This window comes from Danio aesculapii, chromosome 5 (genome assembly GCF_903798145.1).
Source record: "Danio aesculapii chromosome 5, fDanAes4.1, whole genome shotgun sequence".
NCBI lineage: Eukaryota > Metazoa > Chordata > Actinopteri > Cypriniformes > Danionidae > Danio > Danio aesculapii.
In genome coordinates this window covers 5,991,045-6,015,028 of record NC_079439.1, presented here as the reverse complement: position 1 = coordinate 6,015,028, position 23,984 = coordinate 5,991,045, and the positions used below count along the sequence as shown (strand labels likewise).

General features: G+C 36.0%; 1 protein-coding gene across 2 annotated transcripts in view; it reads left to right on the top strand.

Annotated features, from left to right (window-relative positions):
- rabl6a (RAB, member RAS oncogene family-like 6a) overlaps positions 1-17,736 on the top strand; it is a 64,170-nt gene extending 46,434 nt beyond the window's left edge. For both annotated transcript variants that reach the window (XM_056457280.1, XM_056457279.1), the window contains exons 11-16: positions 464-638; positions 2,504-2,701; positions 7,233-7,470; positions 11,625-11,811; positions 13,076-13,134; positions 14,556-17,736. In XM_056457280.1, the coding sequence (XP_056313255.1) occupies positions 464-638; positions 2,504-2,701; positions 7,233-7,470; positions 11,625-11,811; positions 13,076-13,134; positions 14,556-14,756 (1,058 nt within the window). In that variant the 3' untranslated portion in view covers positions 14,757-17,736. The remainder of the gene's footprint in view (positions 1-463; positions 639-2,503; positions 2,702-7,232; positions 7,471-11,624; positions 11,812-13,075; positions 13,135-14,555) is intronic.
- Positions 17,737-23,984: the final 6,248 nt, after the last annotated feature.

Below are 23,984 nucleotides of genomic sequence, written 5' to 3'. Positions count from 1 at the left end.
TTATTTTTAAACTAAATACAATATGAAAGCAGTTACTCATTATTATATTAATAAATATTTAAGATTTAACAATTTATTTTTACATTTAATAAATGCCACCTTGATTAACAGAATAAATAAAATAAACATGAAAAAAAAACTGCCCCAAATGGTAATGTGTTGGTGTGTGTATATATATCTATATATACCATTTTAGTTTATTCAGTTCACCTGTACCGCATGTCTTTGGACTGTGGGGGAAACTGGAGCACCCGGAAGAAACCCACGCCAACACGGGGAGAACATGCAAACTCCACACAGAAATTCCAACTAGCCCAGCCGGGGCTTGAACCAGCGACATTCTTGCTGTGCTACCCACTGACCCACCGTGATGCCAGAAACACAAACATTGACCTGAAACTTGCTTGCAGTTGCACATTGAATTTCATGATATTACAACCTCTTGTTGTCTTGTCTTCATCAGAATCTACAGGCTCTGAAAGCATAAAGATCTCTGGAAAGGTGCAGAGTGTGGATGAATTTGTGCCAGAGGTGGGATTAGACCGAACCTTTCTGGATGACGGTGGAAAAGCAGCAGCAGCGGCGGCTAAATCAAAAAACAAATCTTCAGGCTCAGCTCCGATCCTAGACAGTGACAGGTGAGCTTTATTAACACACGGATAGTTTAAATAAAAGAAAATCATCAGCATGCTTGAGTGTTATTGATAGTTTAAAAGGCACCTATTATGCAAAACTCCCTTTTATAAGGGGTTTAAATGCAGTTCTGTAGCAGCGGTGTGTGAATATAACCAGCTCCTAATGGTTAAAATGTATTAATTCTATTTGTTTTATAATCACACTTGATAAAAACAGTCTGCAGAAACGCTTTGACTGACATTCTCTATTTGGATGTGTCATCAGAGGGGGAAAACCCCGCCCATTAGTGACCATCTCTCCCTCATTAGCATAGGATGTTAGTATTGTTTTTAAATCTGACACTATACTGACACACAGGCATTTGTAGCTCCGCCCTCTTCTGAAAAGCACACAATCTCATTTGAATTTAAAGCAACAGTCACCAAAATGCCACAATTAGTGTCAAAGCCTAAAGGGTCAGTTTTATAGGACATTATTTATGTGGTATTTTGAGCTGAAACTTCACACACGCACACTCTAGGGACATCAGAGACATTTACTTTACATTTTGTAAAAAAGTGGCTCAATATGTCTGCTTTAAGCAACATATAAACCAGGGTTTCCGCGGGGTTTAAAAAGTCTTATGTCTGAAATCCGAAAATTTCAGGCCTTAAAAAGTCCTAAATTTACTGAAATATTGTGTTGTAGGTCTTAAATCCTTTTTTAACAGGTTTTAATTTTTCTTTGTTCATGTATTGCTACCCAATCTGGCCAAAATCACCAACAATCATCTCAATACAACTTTAAACTTTTATTTAAAAGGTCATTTTAACTCTATCATTTATTCATTTATTTTCTTTTCGGCTTAGTCCCTTTATTAATATGGAGTCGCCACAGCGGAATGAGCCGCCAACTCATCCAGCACATGTTTTACGCAGCGGATGCCGTTCCAGCTGCAACCCATCACTGGGAAACACCCATACACTCTCATTCTCACAAATATACTACAGAGAATTTTATCTTACGCATGTCTTTGGACTTATGGGGAAAACAGGTGCACCCGGAGAACATACCCACAGAAATGCCAACTGACCCAGCCGAGGCTTGAACCAGCGACCTTCTTGCTGTGAGGCGACAGCACTACCTACTGCGACACTGCATCGCCCACTCTATTTATCAAAATAATTTAATTATTTTCCTTACAATAACATTTGTTTATAAGTGCTCCATGTATTTACTGCTGAGGACACCGACCTGAACAGATTGTGTGCCTAGGTTTAGTTTATTGCAGTTTTTAAAACTTAAACATTTGTTCATTGTTTTATATTTTAAAGAAAGTTTATGTTGGAAAAAGTGTATGGATATAAATAGAGCTTTCTTGTTTTTACACGCTATTTAAAATATTTTGCTAAGAAATATAAAAATATTTTATTTTTTTATTATTAACTAATTTTTTTTTATTATTAAATGTATTAAATTATAATGTTTTGATAGGGAAAATAATAATCTTTTCTATCTAGGCCATTTAAAAAATTCCTCAGCCTTTAGCCATTTATGGGATATAAAATGGCTAAAATATAAAATTTCATTTATAATGGACTTGAAAATGTCTTTAAAAGTCTTAAATTTAACTTTGTGAAACCTACAGAAACCCTGATAAACATATTGCACATAATTAAAAATGAATTTTTTCTATTTGTAAATTCCAGTTCAAAGTTACATGCGGCATTAAAAGATGCAAGCAATAAAAAAATGAATGCAAACAAATATTTTCATTAAAAATAGCAGGATTCTCAGTAATTTCTGGTTCCTGTGGACTTTAAGTAGTGAAACAGGTCTAATTTTGGTCTCACATTAAACTCATGCAGCTTTCCTGTGTTTTCCCCAGTGATGGAGAGGGACAGGGAAATCCTCTGGTCTCCGGCTTCCAGGATGATTTAGATCCAGATGACAGAGCGCCGAGTCAGCCTGCAGTTAAAGCAGTGGTGCCGAGCAAAGACATCACACTGACCAGTGATGAAGAAGTGGAAGATTCATCTGTTCACCAGCATAAAGCCATCAGCAGCTCAGGGCCAAACACAAAGGGGTAAAATAAAAAAAAAGCATATGAGTAATTCCAGTGTTATGGACGTGACATCTGCTGTAAAAACGTAACATTATATCGCAGTGCTTAGCAGAGGTTTGAAATATACTTGCAGTGGTAGCCAGATTGAAACACACCTTTTACCCATAAATAGTCAACTACATGCAACAAACAAAAACAAAATGTGGTTTTTAACTATGTTTTAATTGATTATGACACTGTTACACACCTTTTTTTTTCAATAGGTTGAAGTTAATAAAAAAAGGCTGTGAATATTAAAAAAATCAAATAATTCTCTTTTATACTATTTAGGAGCCATGTGCACACACTAGCCGCATTTCTACTATCGGGCCAGTGCGAGCCAGGGCTTTAATCGGGCCAGGCCGGGCCGATAGCCCGGGAGGTTGAGAAATGAGGCCGAAATCATGTCGCGTTTCCACTGTGGGGCTAGTTGCTCGCAGCGCGTCACGCAAACACCGCCCCCAGAACGTCCCCCGAATCAAACGTTCACACAACCCGTCACACAACCCGCCCACTTCAGCAGGAACAAAAAACTCTAATTATAACCACAAACACAACCTGGCATCACTACGAGAGCTGGAAGATGGAGAACACCGAAGCGATTGCTTTTTTACTGTTTGTGGTCTGTTGGTGTAAGGCCAGACAGCGATCCCTGGATAAGGACATTCGAGTTTGGCGGCATTTACTTCGAACACAGATTTTGGCTGCAAGGTGCAAAAGAGCAGCCGAGCGACGAGAACGACGATAGCAAAACAAATGTAAGGGAAGAAAGCATCTTGTCTCCTCTTTACCTGACAGGAAAACTCCGCCTTTGTACGTAGCCCCGCCCCGAAGCCCCAGTTGGCCTTCCTTGGCCCAAGGTATTCGGCGGGCCGAAAAAGGCCGGACGCTGGCCCCAAGGAAGCCCCGCTTTGGCCCGATTACGCCCCGGAAGTGATAGTGGAAACGCGACTGGCCTTGGCTCGCTCGCTTTAGGCGCAATAGTGGAAACGCGGCTACTGACAGGTAAAGGCTTCTCTCTCTCTCTAACTCTCTCTCTCTCTCTCTCTCTCTCTAACTCTCTCTCTCTCTCTCTTTAAAGTTGCTTTATTGGCATGTCATATTGACTACATGACTACAGTATTGCCAAAGCCTTTTAGATATGCAGTAAAGTATGTATTATATTTACATTATTAAATAATAAAATATACAGGTGAAGTCAGAATTATTCGCCCCCCTTAGATTTTTTTTCTTCCTTTTTTAAATATTTCCTAAATGATGTTTAACAGAGCAAGGAAATTTTTACAGTATGTCTGATAATATTTTTTCTTCAGGAGAAAGTCTTATTTTTTTGTTTCAGCTAGAATAAAAGCAGTTTTAAATTTTTTTTAAATTCATTTTAAGGTCAATATTATTAGCCCCTTTAAGCTCATTTTTTTTTTCGATTGTCTGGTAGAACAAACCATCGTTATACAATAACTTACCTAATTACCCTAACCTGCCTAGTTAACCTTATTAACCTCGAAGTGTCTTGAAAAATATCAATAATATAGTTATTAGAAATGAGTTATTAAAACTATTATGTTTAGAAATGTGTTGAAAAAAGCTTCTCTCCGTTAAACAGAAATTGGGGAAACAAAATAAACAGGGGGGTTAATAATTCAGGGGGCCTAATAATTCTGACTTCAACTGTATAAAAACATTAAATGCATGTATAATAATAGACATTATTGCTCAATTATAATATTTACTAGAATAAAAAGATTATTAGATTATTGTAGATTATTTAAATAAGACAAATTAGTAGATTAGCCATTTCTAACGGTGTACAGATATTTTGCAGCCAGTATATTTTGTTCTCTCTGAGTATATAGTAAAGTTTATCTGAGTCATGTATTAAATGATTAATATTTTAATGTTTCTCTTGCGAAAATGTAATGCAAGAACGCATACAACAATAACAGCAACTTTAGAAAGCGAAAGAAAATCCCGAATCCCGGACATTTTAGGAGATTCAGAAACTACAGCCAGACGCAATTTGGCACAAGAGGTGCATCTCTTTGGGTCTGTGGAGCATGTGTGATTGTCTGTGTGTTGACGCTTCTTGAGCACACAGAACCAGCAGTAGATTTTCCACTGGTTAATCGATTGCGAATGTTTGGCTTTCTTGAACGGATACAAAAAAAGAATAAAATCATGATAATAATGGTATTATACATGTGTCACCACCAAATATACTTGGGCGGACGTTAATATACCTGGGCGGCTCGCCCAAGTAAATTCGATGTGTGGGAAACACTGTATTGAAACATCTGTTTATATTTTCTAAAACAACTCACTACAGAGTTATGTGATCAGAAAAATAGCAACCTGTAAACATTTCTTTATATATAATAAATGAGGGAAATTAATATGCGTTATGGATGTGACCAGAAAAGTCTGCGAGTTTACAGTATACAACACACTTTGTAGAAATTCTGTGAATTAAACTGCACAACCCAAAAGAAATAATGCTAATCAAAAGGATAAGAGTTGCTCTCTATAGAACAAACATTGATTTTATTTTATTGAACTTTTTTTGCATTTATGAGGAATATACTTGGTTATGGATGTGACATCTCTTGGCTGTGTATGTGACAGATGTGAAATTGGCGCTTGTGTGACTTTGTCAATGTTTTCAATCTATTATATTAGATTGACCAGAGACATTTTGACTATTTTTTACATTACTGTAAAATACAAGCCTACTCAAAAAAACCTAGAAAGGGTTTCACTATTTTGGTTAAAACTTAATTTGTTTCAAGGCAAGGTTGACATTTGCATGCAATCGCCCATCTTTTAATAGAAAAACTTCTGAGAGATGCAGACATGCTGAGACCTGACCAGAATTTCCAGAAGATTTGATGGACACATTTAATTAATTTGCCTCCCTGTTGATGAGGTTTCAAAATAGAAATGATTCCATCAGCTGAGAGACTTCTTTTAATTATTTTAATTATATCCACTCCGATTACGAAGGCATAATCGATTTTCGTTTCTTTATATTATTTTACCTTTTAAATAATTTGACCTTGGCATAAATTATTTTGATGGATTGGATTGGATTGGATTGGATGGAATGATAGATGTATTTATAAATGAATGGAGGGATGGACGGATGGATAACTGTATCTATGGATGGATGGATTGATAGATGGATTTATAAATGGAAAGAGATATGCACGGATTGATGTATCTATGGATGTATCTATGAATGGATGGATTGATTTACGGATAGATGTATCTATGGATGGATTGAGAAATGGCGGGATGGACAGATGAATGTATTTATGGATGGATGAATGTATCTATGGATGGATCTATTGGTGGATGTATTTATAAATGGATGGAGGGTAGGTTGGATGGATGCATCTATCTATGGATTGATGGATAGATTTATAAATGGATAGAGGGATGGACGGATAGATGTATCTATGGATGGATGGCTTGATAGATGTATTTATAAATAAATGGAGGGGTTGGTTGGATGAATGGATCTATCTGTGTATATACAAATGTATTTATGGATGGATGGATGGATTGCTAGATGGATTTATAAATGGATGGATGAATGTATTTATGGATGGATGGATGGATTGATAGATGGATTTATGAATGAATGGATGAGTGGATTTGTAAATGGATGGAGGGATGGTTGTATCTAGGGATGGATGGATTTATAATTGAATGGAGGGGTGGATGTATCTATGGATGGACGGATGAATGTATCTATGGATGCATGGATGGATAGATAGATTAATGGATGGATGGATTGATATATGGATAGATAGATAGATAGATAGATAGATAGATAGATAGATAGATAGATAGATAGATAGATAGATAGATAGATAGATAGATAGATAGATAGATAGATAGATAGATAGATAGATAGATAGATAGATAGATAGATAGATAGATAGATAGATAGATAGATAGATAGATAGATAGATAGATAGATAGATAGATAGATAGATAGATAGATAGATAGATAGATAGATAGATAGATAGATAGATAGATAGATAGATAGATAGATAGATAGATAGATAGATAGATAGATAGATAGATAGATAGATAGATAGATAGATAGATAGATAGATAGATAGATAGATAGATAGATAGATAGATAGATAGATAGATAGATAGATAGATAGATAGATAGATAGATAGATAGATAGATAGATAGATAGATAGATAGATAGATAGATAGATAGATTAGATTAGATGGATGGACGGACGGACATACAAATAAAGAGGTCTCATATTTAATGAATGATAACTTAAGGATGAGATTTCCATCAAACACACCTCCTATTTACATTCATTAATTTACCAGACAACTTTTTTTACAAAGCGATTTACAAGTGAAGATGCACTTCAAATGATCAAAGAGGATCAGTATATTAATGCTTTGGCAAGTCTACATTAGTTTGATAATTAATATATACGGTTAAATAAAGTAATTTGATCCAAATTCTCACATTTATTTCCCAGATCCTCACTGAACTCCGTCAAACAGCTGCAAACAAAGTCAAAGGCAGCTGAAAGACCCCAAAGCCTGAAGACCACAGCGGGACCTGCAGTGCAGAGAGCCAGCCTAAAGACAGGAGGCACTGTTGAGGCAGACTCCGATTCAGACCGAGAGGCTCCAGTCGCTCAGCAGATGCTTTCTTTTGTCATGGACGACCCGGATTTTGAGAGCGAAGAGATTGACGTACCCAAAGCCAAGAAGGTACAGAGTCCATTTCTACATTCTTCATTTTCTCTTCATAAATTCTTCATAAATCTTTCATTTCAGTGTGGTATATGCACACAGACTTTTAATTTTCAGTCAGCCAGTCCAAGGGCTTCCGGTGAACTCTTTCCGTTACAAAATCGCCACGTTTAGATCTGTTTTCTTTAAAAATCTGTGATTTTTCACTGCCTGATAGATATATGATATAAAGTGGGTCTCAGACCAGACAAGAAGCACTGCATTACATTTTATCCCTGCCATCTCTTTACAATATGAACATTTATTTCACACCAGTCTTTTCAATTTTTTTGCGCTATAACCTGCTGATCCCGAGGGCGCTAGTGTTTACACAGTCTATCATCTCGTTTTATGTTTGAACATATACAGTTGAAATCAGAATTATTAGCCCCCCTTTGAATTTCTTTTTCTCTTTTAAATATTTACCAAATGATGTTTACCAGAGCAAGGAAATTTTCACAGTATCTCTGATAATATTTTTTCTTCTGGAGAAAGTCTTATTTGTTTTATTACGGCTAGAATAAAAGCAGTTTTTAATTTTTTAAAAGCCATTTTAGAGTCAAAATTATTAGCCCCCTCTAAGCTAATTTGTTTTCGATAGTCTACAGAACAAACCATCGTTATACAATAACTTGCCTAATTACCCTAACCTGCCTAGTTAACCTAATTAACCTAGTTAAGCCTTTAAATGTCACTTTAAGCTGAACAGAAGTGTCTTGAAGAATATCTAGTTAAATATTATTTACTGTCATCATGGCAAAGATAAAATACATCAGTTATTAGAGATGAGTTATTAAAACTATTATGTTTAGAAATGTGTTGAAGAAATCTTCTCTCCGTTAAACAGAAATTGGGGGAAAAAATAAACAGGGGGGCGAATAATTCTGACTTCAACTGTATATGAATGCTTAAGTTTATTTAACAGATTGTATTTTAATTACTTTACGATGTAAATGCTGTAAAAGGAACCTTATAAACTGTTAACTAGTCACTTAAATCTTTCACCAGAAGTTTACCATTGGCTGAAAAACACTAGCTGTGTATATATACCCCATTGTCTTGCTTTTCTTCTGGCTTGGTATTTTTGTCATAGTGTTTATTTGTTTTTGCCATGACAATTGCCTTTTGACATTGATGCTGAAATTGCATTAAATTAAAGACTTCTTGACTTTTCACTAGTTTAAAAAAAGTCACGATGTGTTATTCTACACTGTGATTTTAGTCTAGTTTATAGTATTTTATAGGACTGTCCTGTTTTTAATTCAAATAGTTAAGCTTTGGTCACACTTTACCGTGAAGTTCCATTAGTTAATGTTAGTGTATTTACTGACATAAGCTAAGAATGAATAATACATGTTCAGCATTTATTAATAGTTCAATATTTACATGCATTATTATATATACATGCGTAGTTCAACATTTACATGCATTATTAAATACCAAAGTTGTGCTTGTTAACATTGATTGAAACACTGAGTTAAAGGGCACCTATGATGAAAATCATCTTTTGTAAGCTGTTTGGACAGAACTGTGTTTAGGTAAAGTGTGTCCACAGTCATATTGGGGTGATATAAACACAAAATAGGATCCAAATCCCTCACATTTTGAGGCCCACTGCAATGTGACGTAGGAGTGTGGTTTCCCCGCCCACCGAATTGATTGACAGCCACATATTAACATCTCCCCTGTATTAATGAGTATAATCATATCTACAGGACGGGAAATGCACAAATCAACTGGGATTAAAAGATCTGTTCAGCTCTCTGTGATCATCAAATGTGATCAAGAATGAGTTTAAAACGTTTTTAAATCTGTGCATGTTTGTAATAAAGTAGCTTAAGGATGGTAAACTCACTGTTATTCATCACCACAGCCGCATATCAGTACAATTATAAAAGAAGACTATTTAATCCCGGTTTGTGGACGTTAAATCGTTTATTTTGTACATTAACGTAACGGATATCCATACAGCAGTGGATATTAACATGTATCTTGTCACATTTGCATGCAAAAACTGTGCAAACAGTGTAAAAACTGTGCAAAACTGTGCGTGTGAACTTTGTAACGACATTATGTGTGACTCATCGTTGCAGAAAGGCTTGAATTAACTCAAATAATCATTGGGAAAGTTCTTACTGTAGTCTAACAAACGTTACATGAGATCTGCTTCCTTTATGTCTGTCACTGTGCTGTTTATCTGACGTAGCCAGAGATTGAGGCACACTCTGACAGGCACGTGGGAATGGTGGGCGGAGAGAACTAGCTCATTTGCATTAAAGGCACAGGCAACAAAAACAAGCTACAATGTGTGCTCAGAGCTGAAAATGACATAGTTCAGAAAGGTATAATAAATAATCTGATGGGTATTTTGAGCTGAAACTTTACAGACACATGGAGACACAAAAGACTTATCTTAAATCTTGAAAAAGAGGTAAAATAGGTGCCCTTTAACACGAACTAACTCTAAATGACTTTATTTTCAAAAGGAATAAATAGTGTAATGAATGTTTTGTCAAGTGTTTGCTCATGTTATTAAAAATATTAACTAACATTATATAATGAAACCTTATTTGGAATTTTTTTATATGATTTTACCATAGAATATCAATATTTTTATCATTAAATTGACAAATCTTTCATTTTAATTTCATGTTTTTTCAGCTTGCTTGATGTTTTTATAATACTGTTTGTTTGTTTGTTTTTGCCATGAAAATGTTGGCCTTTTGCCATTGATGCTGAAATTGCATTAAAATAAACAGTCTGTTAACCAGGGCTTGACATTAACACCCGCCAATACGGTTAGATTTCGGCTGTGGCGAGTTAGATAGACACTCCTACTAGCCACTTTGTCTGGTTGAAAGTCATTTATATATTGTATAGAGAATAGAGATATCCCAGTATGCATGCAAATGTGATTTTAGAATCAAGAAGCAGCACGACTGACAAAAATAGCGTTCGCGAGCAGCTGAATCCCGAATGAGAGGGCATCACCTGCACGCACAGGTGATGTGATGCGCGCTCCCGTTTCCTGGCGCGAATCAACTGTGCCTGGAAACGCTACTGCTGTTATCGGTTCTCTTTGAAATGAACAGAAGTGATGCTTGTGCACCCACAGTCCTGCTGCTTTCGAGAGCTCCAGACGTTTTTAGAAAAAAAGGTGTTTTTGTAAGCAGCAGCAGTTCCCGCTTTCGCTTTTACCAATCTCTGAATAGATTATGGGCCTAACGTTACCCTTGTGCACGTGATCATCCTTCCATTATCACACACAGTATGTTTTTCACCTGCTTGGTTATTTTTGTTAATTTGAATTAATTATCATTTTTACAATAGCATTGCTTTATTAGGAGATTAACTTCCCAGTTATGTGTAGTTCACTGGTAATCTGGAGCCTTCAGCCGATTACTGTGCATAGTTTTAGATACATGAGAATAATTCCTTTTAAATATCAATTGTTTTGTTTTTTTTTTTAAAGAGGTTTTGTTGAATAAAAAGCATGTATACAGCTATATTTTGCTTGTTTTAACACATTATTTAAATTCTGCCCAAGAAATAATTCTTTATTTTTTATTTTTGATGTGGTCAGAGATAAATTTGGTAAATCCTTTATTTTAAGCCCTGAAAAGTCATGTAAAATTAAAAACTAATTCCAATGCGACACAGTGAAATCACAACCCATTTGCTTGTGTGCATTAAGCAAGTTCATACACACAAGAAGCGAAATGAATGAGGAGGCATGTGGGCATAACACGAAGTCTAAATCAAGTCATTTCAGCATGTCAGTCAAATTTTATGCATATGAAAATATCTTTTCCCAACAACAAAAATGTGGCTAGTGAAAATGGCGAGTGGCTAGTAGCGTTGGAAAACCACTAGCCACAGTGGCTGGTGATCAAAACAGTTAATGTCAAGCCCTGCTGTTAACTGAAATGCAAATGTATTCATATCCAGTGTCTATATTCACGCATTCACATGTTATTTCCTATTGCTGATTTACCAGAGAAGGTAAAAAAACAATTAGGTGTAAATATATGGTGTACAATAACTACATGTATTCATATTTAATGCATGAATGCTCTAAATATTTAGCTCAGGAAAAAAATGCTGACTTTGCTATTGTTTTCTATTGTCCCTAGGGCGCTTTCTCTGCACGAGATGACTTTTCTGACCGCTCGGATGATGGTTTTGTGTTAGCTGGACTCACGGAGCCTCCCAAACCTGTTGCGCCCTCATTTAAGACCATTAACAGTGATATTGACCTGTTCGGCTTGGGCTTGGAAGAGGCGACACCTAAAAGTAAAGAAAGCAGTGAAGATCAGGAAGGTAACGTTGAGTTAAATATTCACTGATCCTAAATTTAGGGAATTCATACCTTCATATTTATAGATGAGTAAAGGATTGAAATGATTTAATCACTTAATGAAACCTGTCCTAGTTTTTACCTGTTAATTTAAGTGTCAGTTTAATTAACACTTAATATGGAATTGCTTTATACAGGTGACACCAGCAGAGTTTAAGCTGTTCGTGAATTCTGCAAATGCATTTAAATGAAGACATACAGAAAATAATGCGAGAGTTTTCATAAATGAATGTTTTTATGCTTGGTATCAATTTAACTTACACTAGACCACTCACTGTAATATGAGTATCAATACATTCAGTCATTCATTTTCCTTCGGCTTAGTCCCTTAACTCATTTGGAAGTGGAATGATCGGCAACCTATCCAGCATATGTTTTTACGCCGTGGATGCCTTTCCATCTGCAAACCAGTACTGGGAAACATCCATACACGCTCACATACTCATTTTCATGTACACTACAGCCAATTTAGTTTGTTCAATGCCCCTATAGCGCATGTGTTTACCCGGAGGAAACCCACACCAACACGGGGAGAACATCCAAACTGACCCAGCCGGGTCTTGAACCAGCGACCTTCTTGCTATGAGGCGACAGTGCTAAACACTGATCCACCGTGTTCCCCATCTATAGCGCAGTGGGTAGCGCTGTTGCCTCACAGCAAGAAAGTCACTGGTTCGAGTCCTCGGCTGGGTCAGTTGGCATTTCTGTGTGGAGTTTGCATGTTCTCATCATGTTGGCTTGGGATTCCTCCGGGTGCTCCGGTTTCCCCAACAGTCCAAACACATGCGCTATAAGTGAATTGGGTAAGCTGAAGTGTCTGTTGTGTCTGTGTGTGAACGGGAGTGTATGGGTGTTTCCCAGTGATGGGTTGCAGCTGGAAGGGCATCCGCTGCGTAAAACATATGCTGGATAAGTTGGCGATTCATTCCACTGTGGCGCCCCCAGATGACTAAAGGGACTCAGCCGAAAAGAAAATGAATGAATAAATGAATGTACTTCTCAAATAAATCTTTCCACACCTTTAAACACGCGTTCTTTAAAATTGTTTTAATTTCGACAGCGTTTTTTGTGCTCAATGGGATTTAGTAGCATGTTAAATTAATGGAGAATTTTTTTAAAGTAAATGGTATTCATATAATATGTGTTTACAACATGGTTTGTACTTTGCACTTTTAAACGAATGTGTTTCAGCATAACAAACACTTATAGGTCTGTTTTATTTTGCAGATAATGAAAGCAGACACTCCACTAAGGATAAGAAAAAGAAGAAAAAGAAAAGCAAAGAAGTGAGATATAAAAAAATTTGACCATATTATTGATTGAAAGCGATTAATAAATCAGCGGATGCAGTTAAGCTGACAAGATTTGTCTATGTTTAAATACACATGGTTTGTGTATTTCTGTTAGGAAACCGTATAGTATACAGGAACAAAACAAGTAGAGAAATTTGTTCGCAAATCCACATGCAGTACACAAGCAGAATGAATTTCAGTAATGCATAGAGAAATAAAAGAGTTAAATTGATGTGCATAACCAATTTTCATTCATTTTCTTGGTAACACTTTACAATAAGGTTCATTAGTTAATGCATTTACTAACATGAACTAATCATGAATAACACTTGTACAGCATTTAGTAATCATAATTGAACATTTACTAATGCTTTATTAACATCCAGGTCCATGCTTGTTAACATTAGTTAATACACCGTGAGTTAACATGAACTAACAATGAACAATGTATTTTCATTAACTAATGTTAACGAACATAAACAGATACTGTAGTAAATGTATTGTTCATTGTTTGTTCATGTTAGTAAATGCATTAATTAACATTAACTAATGAACCTTATTGTAAAGTGTGACCATTTTCTTTTCTGCTCAGTCCCTTTATTAATCTGGGGTCACCACAGCGGAATGAACCGCCAACTTATCTAACATATGTTTTACGCTGCGCATGCCCTTCCAGCTGCAACCCATCACTGGGGAACACCCACACATGCTCATCCACACACATACACTACGGGCAATTTAGCTTATTTAATTTACCTATAGTGCATGTCTTTGGACTGTGGGGGAAACCGGAGCACCCAGAGGAAACCCGCGCGAACGCGGGGAGCATTTAGCTGCTAGATGTTAGTCAGATAACATTTCTATCTTCCTTAATGCCAACTGTGGAAAAAATTATGGATAAAATGCTTATGATTAACCGCTGTTTGTTTACCTTCAACTCTGCTTCAGTTGCTTGACACGTGTGCACGTCAAGCAGCCGGTGAGCGCCAGCACACACATGTTATGAACGTCTCGACATGAGAAAGTGTTCCTCCTTATGTTTTCATCAAAGTTGTTTACAATACTTATCCATCCACAGAGTTTGTAATGTAATCAAATGTTTACAAATACAAGCGCATCCGTATAGAGCTCATTTCTGGTTAATGATGTCAGAATTTGCCGGTATTTTGGAATGGATGTGTGAATGGTTTTCTCCGGAAAAATTCCGTAACATTCTTGTCTGTGTGAACAGCGCTTTTTAAAAATTTACCGGTAAATAAAGTCGTTCCTGAAATTTTCCGGATATTTACCGGCATCACTGTGTGAAAGGCGCTATTGGTACATTAATTACGCTTGAAGCTCATTTTGTTTGTTGTTTTAAATATATTCTGTTGTCTGTCAAACTGTTATCTAAAATTTTGTTGTTGTTTTTTCAGGAGGATGAGAAAAGCAGCAAAAAACGACACAAACACAAGAAAAAGGAAAAAGAGGAGACCGTAACGGGAGATGAGAAAGACAAGAAGAAGAAGAAATCCTCCAGGACCAAGAAAGCAGGAACTGTGGATGATCTTGAGGCTTTTCTGGCGGGAGGAGACGGACCTGGAAACAGTGAAGGCGGAGACTATGAAGAACTCTAACCAATCAGGATTAGACACCGTGTGACATCATCGCCAGGTCATTTTCCCAATCCATTCCACCTGTTTTCTCAGTGCCTAGCCTTTTGGATTTCCACAGCGTTTGTTTGTTCTTCCAGCGTCGAAGCTTTACGTCGTGCTTTCTCAAACTTTACACAATCACACAATTTTCACACAAAGTATTTTCAGACCTTTAGATGCGTCAGATTTCACACGCAAGATCAAGAGATATTCCGTTATTAACTGATTAAAAGAGTCATTCCAGCAAATCTATGCTGTTCGACAAAGACTTGAGGACGTGTTTAAGCTTTATTAGGGGTTTTTTTGTGTGTCACAGTGTGTGTGTGTGTGTACTGTATGTGTGTCCTTGAAAACTTTTACAACTCTGTGTGTAATTGTGTGTTCTTTTAGCAAACAAATAGAGAAATGTATCCACATGCAATACACAAGCAGAACGAATTTCAGTAATGCATCGAAGAAAATGAGTTGCGCTTCATTGAATCTTTCCACTTGTGTTTTACAAATCAGAATAAGAATGAACACTAGGGCTGCACAATATTGGAAACGAAACTGACATTGCAATATTTTGCATTTCTGCGATAAATATGGCCATACAGTATGAATTTAATTTCACAAAATGACCCAAGTAGCTGTTTGGAAATAATTTTACATTGGTTGGGATGATTTAATAAACTAAACAGTGTGTGTATGAGTGTGTGTAAATGTGAGAGTGTATGGGTGTTACTAGAGCTGCACGATTAATCAAAAAAAGATCTCGATTCGACCCCCTAGACCAGGCATGGGCAAACTCGATCCTCGAGGGCTGGTGTCCCTGCAGAGTTTTGCTCCAACACTAATCAAACACACCTGAACACCCTAATTAGTGTCTTCAAGATCACTAGAAAGCTACAAGCAGGTGTGTTTGATTAGGGTTGGTGCAAAACTATGCAGGACACCGGCCCTCCAGGATCGAGTTTGCCCATCCCTGCCCTAGACGATCTTAATCCAGCATTTCTACGATTCTGCCAATCATATTTTCAAGTTCAGGAGAGAAGCATAAAAGGGGGCCGCACAAGTCTTCACATTGTTTTACATGCATTGCTCAGCAACGTGGACACCTCTAAATGGTGTTGAAAGAGTCACATACTGTATTTATAAGGTATAATTAACCCAAAACGTCATTTCTGTCTTTATGTAATGATGTATTCGTGGCTGCGAAATCACACGTGACGTGAGCTGACCGTGAGCTGTTACCATAGAGAGGGCAGGCGTACGCGCGCTTGTGAATGATGTCTACTTTAGTGAACAGAACCTGCATAGGCTGTGAATAACAGGTAATACAGTTGTAAATAACATTCAGTTTGTTGCACAGAGCGATCGTTTGAGAGCCGCACGAGATGTATGCACAGCACTTAGCAGTGAAAATGAAACCGAAACATCATTTCAAGAGTTCCCACTTAGATATGCTTGGCATTTAAAGCAGGTTTGGCATGCTGTCCCGGGAGAGAACCCTGAGCTCGGAGATATTTGAGCCCAGGGCTCCCGCCCGGTCGATAAGCATATCAGGAGATCCGGTAGGTCTCGAGAGCTCCCCCTTTAGAAAAGGGAGGAAAAGGAGGAGATGGGGTGGAAGGGGGAATTCTTCCAAACGAAGATAGAGCAGTAGGAAGAAAATGATCTATTTATAGTAAACTAGAATCACTCTGATTGGATTATTACTGATTACAGATGAGCGGCCAGACGTGCTCAATCATATCACGTGCTCCTCTCGAAATTAGTTTATAAAACTTCACTTAAATAATCATGTCGCGTTTTAGAGTTATGATTACGACAAACATTGAATATTTTTCTTTCATAGCGAACACACAGTTGTGCATGAAAATAAATGTTTAACATGGTCAGTATAACTACTCTAGCCTATATATAATGCTGAATATGATGCAAGAGAGCATCTGATAATGACAAATGTCTGATTTCACTAGTAGAAAAAAAATGGTCTAATAATGTTGTCAATGACAGGTTGCAAGCATGTGTCTCAAACATAATAATTCCAATTAAGTCTATTCAAAATTGAGCATTTTAACCAACAGTAGACCTACATATAATATTATGATCATTGTTTTACTGTATGTTTGAGAAATAATAATAATAGGCTACTCAGATTAACCTTTATTTAACATCTACAGAATCGTGAAAACATCCTAATCTTTATTTTAAGCAGAAGAATCGAGATTTTCAATTTTTTTATCCAGAATCGTGCAGCTCTTGGTCTTACCCAGTAATAGGTTGTGGCTGGAAGGGCATCCGCTGCGCAAAACGTATGCCAAAATAGTTGCCGGTTCATTCCGCTGTGGCGCCCCCTGATAAATAAGGGACTAAGCCAAAGAAAAATAAATGATATAGATAAAAATATTCATTTTCAAAATGGGGCGTACTCATTTATACTGAGCACTGTGTGCAAACAATACAAAGCTTCAAGCGTAATCAATGTATTAGTGCTCTTTGGATAAGGGATTCTTTCAATTCAATTCAATTCACCTTTATTTGTATAGCGCTTATACAATGTAGATTGTGTCAAAGCAGCTTCACATAAAAGGTCACAGTAAATAGGAACAGTGTAGTTCAGTTTGTAGTGTTCAAGTTCAGTTCAGTTTAGCTCAGTTCAGTGTGGTTTAATAATCACTACTGAGGGTTCAAACACTGAAGAGCAAATCCAACGATGCGCAGCTCTACAGATCCCGAACCATGCAAGCCAGTGGCGACAGCGGAGAGGGAAAAAAAAATTCACTAATTGGCGAAAGTGAAGAAAAAACCTTGAGAGAAACCAGACTCAGTTGGGCACGACCATTTTAATTTCTCCGCTGGCCAAACGTCTTGTGCAGAGCTGCAGTCTCATTGGCGGAGGCTGGAAGCTCTTTAAAAGTATGCAAATCTAAATAATAAGTCCAAGGCAAAATAAGTGAGAAAAGTTCAAAAGCCTTTATTAACATGCATATTATATTATATTATATTATATTATATTATATTATATTATATTATATTATGTTATATTATTATTATATTATATTATATTATATTATATTATATTATATTATATTATATTATAGCTGTTTGGAAATAATTAATAATTTTACATTGATTGGGATGATTTTGTAGGATCTGCATAAAATTTCCAAAAAAATATAAAAACTTAAACAAATTAAAGCCCAGATAAAAACAACAGAAGAAAGATAATAATAAAAATGAAATATGCTTCATGGTTTTTGTTGGAATCTAACAATATTGAAGTATAAAAATCTAATTATCGAATCTAAAATAACCCGTCTTCATTTTATAAACAAAATTAATCTTTGTAAAAGTGGCAAAAACGTTTTTAATTTGCTTAAATCTTACAATCGTAGACCTTAAAAACACATCCAAGTAAAAATATTTTACACTGTTAGATTACGGTTAAAATTCACAAGAACTCCACAAATCATGTGTACTGCACTATAAAAAATGCAGGGTTCCACAATTCATTCATGTTGTCCCAACACAAATCGAGTTCACTTAAATTTAAGCGGATTAAACATAAAACAATTAAGTTGTCCCAGAATAATATCAAGAATTGAGTTGCTTCAGCTCTTTTTAAATAAGTAGTCTTTTTATTTGAGTATGAACTGTGGTTTCTGGTTAATTATAATCCCAACATGACATTACAGATCCTGCGATGTGACTATTGCAGATGAGCACATTGCGATATTGATTCTCAAAAGATATATTGTGCGCAGGCCAAATGCATCAATTCAATGTGCAGCCCTAATGCATCGTCATTCTCGCATCAGTTACCCCATGCAATTCTTTTCATTAATTAACACAAGAATGTTTTACACAAACAAATTGTGCAGAAATTCATTCAGCATGTGCTTCACGATTGAGACCTGATATCATGTGACATTCGTTGTCTTCCAGGCGCTCCGTCGTGATATATCAGACACTAAAACAGTCAGTATTTAATAACAAAAAGCCTCCTTCACCGTCTTTCCGTTAATGCCTTAAATTGATTCACACTTAACAAAATTAAAGCCTTTTTTTAGAGCAATCCTATAAAGTGAATTAACGATCAAGACTCTGGTGTACTGCTAACATTGACAGAAATACTGCTAGCTGAAAAGACACACTCTTTCAATTGCAAACCATTAGATTCACAACCGAGTCTCTTGACGACTTGTACACTACCTGACAAAAGTCTTGTCGCCTATACAAGTTTTAGGAAGAACAAATAATAACTCGACTTCTAGTTGATCATTTGGTATCAGAAGTGGCTTATATGAAAGACAAAGGCCTCTAGATTACGCTTATTTTACCAAAATAAAATATGATCATGCCTGGAGTTTGAATGATTTCATTAGGACAGGAAGGTCTGACTTTGCTTAGTTCATCAAGACTCTTTGGATTCATCTTCAGTGCCTCCTCCATCTTACCCCAGACATGCTCAATAATGTTCGTGTCTGGTGACTGGGCTGGCCAATCCTGGAGCAGCTTGACTTTCTTTGCTTTCAGGAGCTTTGATGTGGAGGCTGAAGTATGAGAAGGAGCGCTATCCTGCAGAAGAATTTGCCCTCTCCTGTGGTTTGTAATGTAATGGGCCGCACAAATGTCTTGATACCTCAGGCTGTTGATGTTGCCATCCTGCAGATCTCTCGCACGCCCCCATACTGAATGTAATCCCAAACCATGATTTTCCTTCACCAAACTTGACTGATTTCTATGAGAATCTTGAGTCTATGTGGGTCCCAGTAGGTCTTCTGCAGTATTGGTGATGATTGGGATGCAGTTCAACAGATGATTCAGCAGAAAAATCGACCTTCTGCCACTTTTCCAAATGATCAACTAGAAGTCAAGTTATTATTTGTTGCTCTTACAACTGGGATCCACAACAAGACATTTGTCGGTTACTGTAGTTTTTTGTTTCCTGCAAAATCTCCTCCTCATCATCTCATTAGTTTGACACATTTTCTTGGCTGTTTATCTTTATTTATATTTATAGTTTTTGTTATAACTCGTGTGCTTGTCAGTAGTTATGTGTAGATCTAGTGTTTTAGATTGTCGTGTCCGCTCTTTTCACTCCAGATAACTTCATTTAAAGGTGGCTCAAGCATGGAACTGTGTCAATTTTACAATGAATTAGCATCAGGCCTATATTATTGAGTAGATCGAACTCAACTAGAATCGAGAGAGGAATACATTTTACTGTAATACCTCCAAAAACAGGCTGCATTTGTACATTTATCAAATTCACGAGCGTATAATTGTGATATCAAGTCATATTTTGGATGCGTTCCAACGCTACGCTTTGTATTGTAATATCACCTAAAATTGAAACATATTTTGGATATCAAATAACCCTGTGACGTTCTGATAAATGAACGCTCATTAGACTGACAGATGATTGTTTACTAAACGGGCAGTTTGTTTACTAAATGGGAAGTTTTGCTTTGATTGTTTCATCTAATTAAATATGTAATGACCATTTCTGTTCTAATATGGATTCATCAATGTTTAATTCTGCTCACATTTCATGATCCATTTTCACGTGTTTACCGCCATTATTTGGTTTTGTTTGATCACGTATTGATAGATGATGACCAAATATATTCAGCAATTTTTTTAAATACTTTAATTGTTGAATGAAATTAATTTTGATGACACCATTTACATAAGAACGATTAATTCTGCTTGTTTCATGACAAGCAATGACAACATTCAATAATTATTGACAATGACGACGTTTGTTTCAGCAAAAATTATTGCATCTAATTAATTATAAGAATGATTTATTCTTCTTATGTTTCATAAAACCAAAGTTTCCCCAGTTCTGCATTTGTTTTCATTGATTACTTTTATGATACCCAAATAATCGTAAGCATGAATAATTAATGAACTCTAATGTCATTGGCTCCCATTTAAGTGACCTAATGACATCACTTCTGAAGTTGTGCACGTCATCATTGCAAATGGTTTTGAGTGATTATTTTCGATGTGTGTCAAATTGCATCAAACTTGAATGTGAAATGATCTTACATACATGTGGGAGCAATTCATTCTGCTTGTGTTCAGAGTGTTTTGCTGGATTTTCTTCGTAATATTTGGATGAAATACATCAAATTGAATGTCAATCCCCCCCTTTTTTTGTTTTTGTTTACATCATGCATTCATATGAAAACCGAATAATTTCAGGCATGAATATTTAATGAACTAGAATGCCAAGGACTCCTATTGGCTTAAGATAAAGGTGCAGATTGACATCATCCCTTCCAGTCTTGTAGACCTCATGTTTTCAGTGGATTTTCTTGTTGTTGTTGTTATTATCATTATTATTATTATTATTATTATTTGGGACAAAATGCACCAAATAACAGTGCAATCCCCTTTTTTTATTGTGTATTGATATGATAACCAAATAATTCCATGCATAATTATTCAATGAACTAGAATGTATTTAGAATCTTATTGGGTCCAGATTAAGATGCAGAATGACATCATCCCCCCTCATCATTTCAGTAGATTTTCTATTTTTTAATTATTATTATTATTGAGACAAAATTCATCAAACTGACATTGGAACCTTTTTGTTTTCATTGTGTATTCACATGAGAACCAAATGATCCCATGCATGAATATTCAATGAACTAGAATCTATTCAGAATCCTATTGGCTTCAGATAAAGATGCAGAATGACATCATCCCTCCTAATCATTCCAGTAGATTTCTATTTTTCAATTATTATTATTACTATTATTATTATTATTATTATTATAGAGACAAAATGCATTAAATTGACAGTGGAATCTCCTTTCTTCATTGTGCATTGGTATTAGAGCCAAATAATTGCATGCATAAATATTCAAATGAACTTGTATGTCATGGAATCTTATTGGCTCTAGATTAAGATACGTAATGATATTATCCCGTTGTTATTATTATTATTATTATTATTATTATTATTATTAACCAAATAATTTCATTCATAAATATTTAATGAATTATAATGTCACGAAATTCTTTTGGCTCCAGATAAAGATACTGAATAGCATCATCCCTCCTCATCAATTCAGTGGATTTTCTATTATTATTGAGACAACATACATTAAATTGATAGTGAAATTATTTTATTATTTTTATTATTAGCCAAATAATTCCATGCATGAATACTCAATGAACTAGAGTGTAATTGGAATCTTATTGGCTACAGATAAAGGTGCAGAATGATATCATCCCTCCTCATCATTTCATTAGATCTATTTTCCTATTATTATTATTATTATTATTATTATTATTAATATTATTAGGACAAACTGCATCAAATTTACAATAGTTTTTTTTTTTGTTGTTGTTTTTTGTTATTCATATGATAACCAAATAAATACATGCATGAATATTCAATGAGCTAGAATGTCATAGATTCCTATTGGCTCTGGGTAACTTTACAGAATGACATCATCCCTCTTCGTTATTTTAACTTGTATTATTATTATTAGGAAAAACAGCATCAAATTGACTGGTAATTGAAATCTTATTGGCTTCAGATAAAGGTACAGAGTGACATCATTCCTCCTCATTTCAGTTTGTATTATTATTATTATTATTATTATTATTATTATTATTATTATTATTATTGGAACAAAATGCATCAAATTTAAAGTGAAACTCTTCTTTTTTTCATCATGTATTCATATGATAACCAAATAATTCCATTCATGAATATTCAATGGACTAGAATGTCATGCATTCCTATTGGCTCTAGGTAACTTTACAGAATGATATCATCCTTATTTGTTATTTCAGTTTGTATTATTACAGTTGTTGTTATTATTATTATTATTATTATTATTATTATTGCATCAACTTGACGGTGGAAACTTGTTTTTTTCAATGATGTATTCATATGATAACAAAATAAGTTCATGCATGAATATTCAATGAACTAGAATGTCATGCATTCCTATTGGCTCCTGGTAAAACTGCAGAGTGACATCATCCCTCATCATTTTTAGTGGATCTTCTATTTTCTAAGTATTATTACCATTATTGTTATTGGAAAAAATGACACCATAAGGACAACAATGCTTTCACTTTGGGTGGCGTCAACCAATGAACTTCTTCCTTTTTTTGGTCTATGACATTCATCCATCCGCCATTTTTTATCTCTCTGCCATGGAAACGCCTTCACCCAGAGACCCCACAGTGCTGACAACTGAATGTCGTTTCCCATACACGTAAAGATGTTTTCCCAGAATCCACTGTGGGATTCTCAAAGACTACAGATGAATGGTGACTAGCCACAAGTTTATTGCATCATTGCAAAACGAGCTCCACACACACACACACACACACACACTGAGACCATGTGATGCATCATGATGTCACCATGGAAGTGTACGCTTGGGAAATCTGTCTCTACTCACTGTGATAAATAGTCACGTTCCTCTGGATATACTACAAACACACTGTTCAAACCAGCATCTCCAACACATATCAACTTCCTCTTTATTCTGCCGCAAGTGTGACAGACTCCCAAATGTCCTTCTGTTTACTTATCCATTCATTTTGCATGCACACTTTATTATTTTCTTCAATGTGCAACAACAGGAGACTGTGATTTAAATGCATTGGTGCTGCACTGGCTCTGGACTGCATGCAATTATGGACTTCCTGAACAGCGTTTTCTGCTTTAATGGACTGAAAATGGTTGAGGACGCTGGTTTTGGAGCCGTTATGTTGGTGTTATTTTCTTCTTTCAGAAATATATGCATTCCGAAGCCTTCATTGGGGACCGTAAATGGTTGAAATTGCCTATTTATTTATGTTTCGTTACCCTGTTTCACTATCCGCAGTGTTCATATTCGAGTGATGTGTTTCTGTTGTGTAATAAATGCAAGAGGAGTTTGACTTTGAGTCAAATTTGAGGTATTTGTCTCGTAGTGAAGTTTCACAAACTGATTTCGAGAGGAGCACGTGATGTGATTGACTGCAGCTGGCCACTCATCTACATTCACTAGTTAGCCAATCAGATTAATCCCAACGCACTTTAAGTAGCCTAGCTAGAACTACTCTCTTATCTTCGTTTTCCGAAGAAATCCCCCCATCCACCCCTTCTCCTCCTTTCTTCCTTTACCACGGGGAGCTCTCGAGAACCACCTGATCTCGTACTCCCCTCACATGCTCTATGGACCAGGCTGGAGCCCTGGG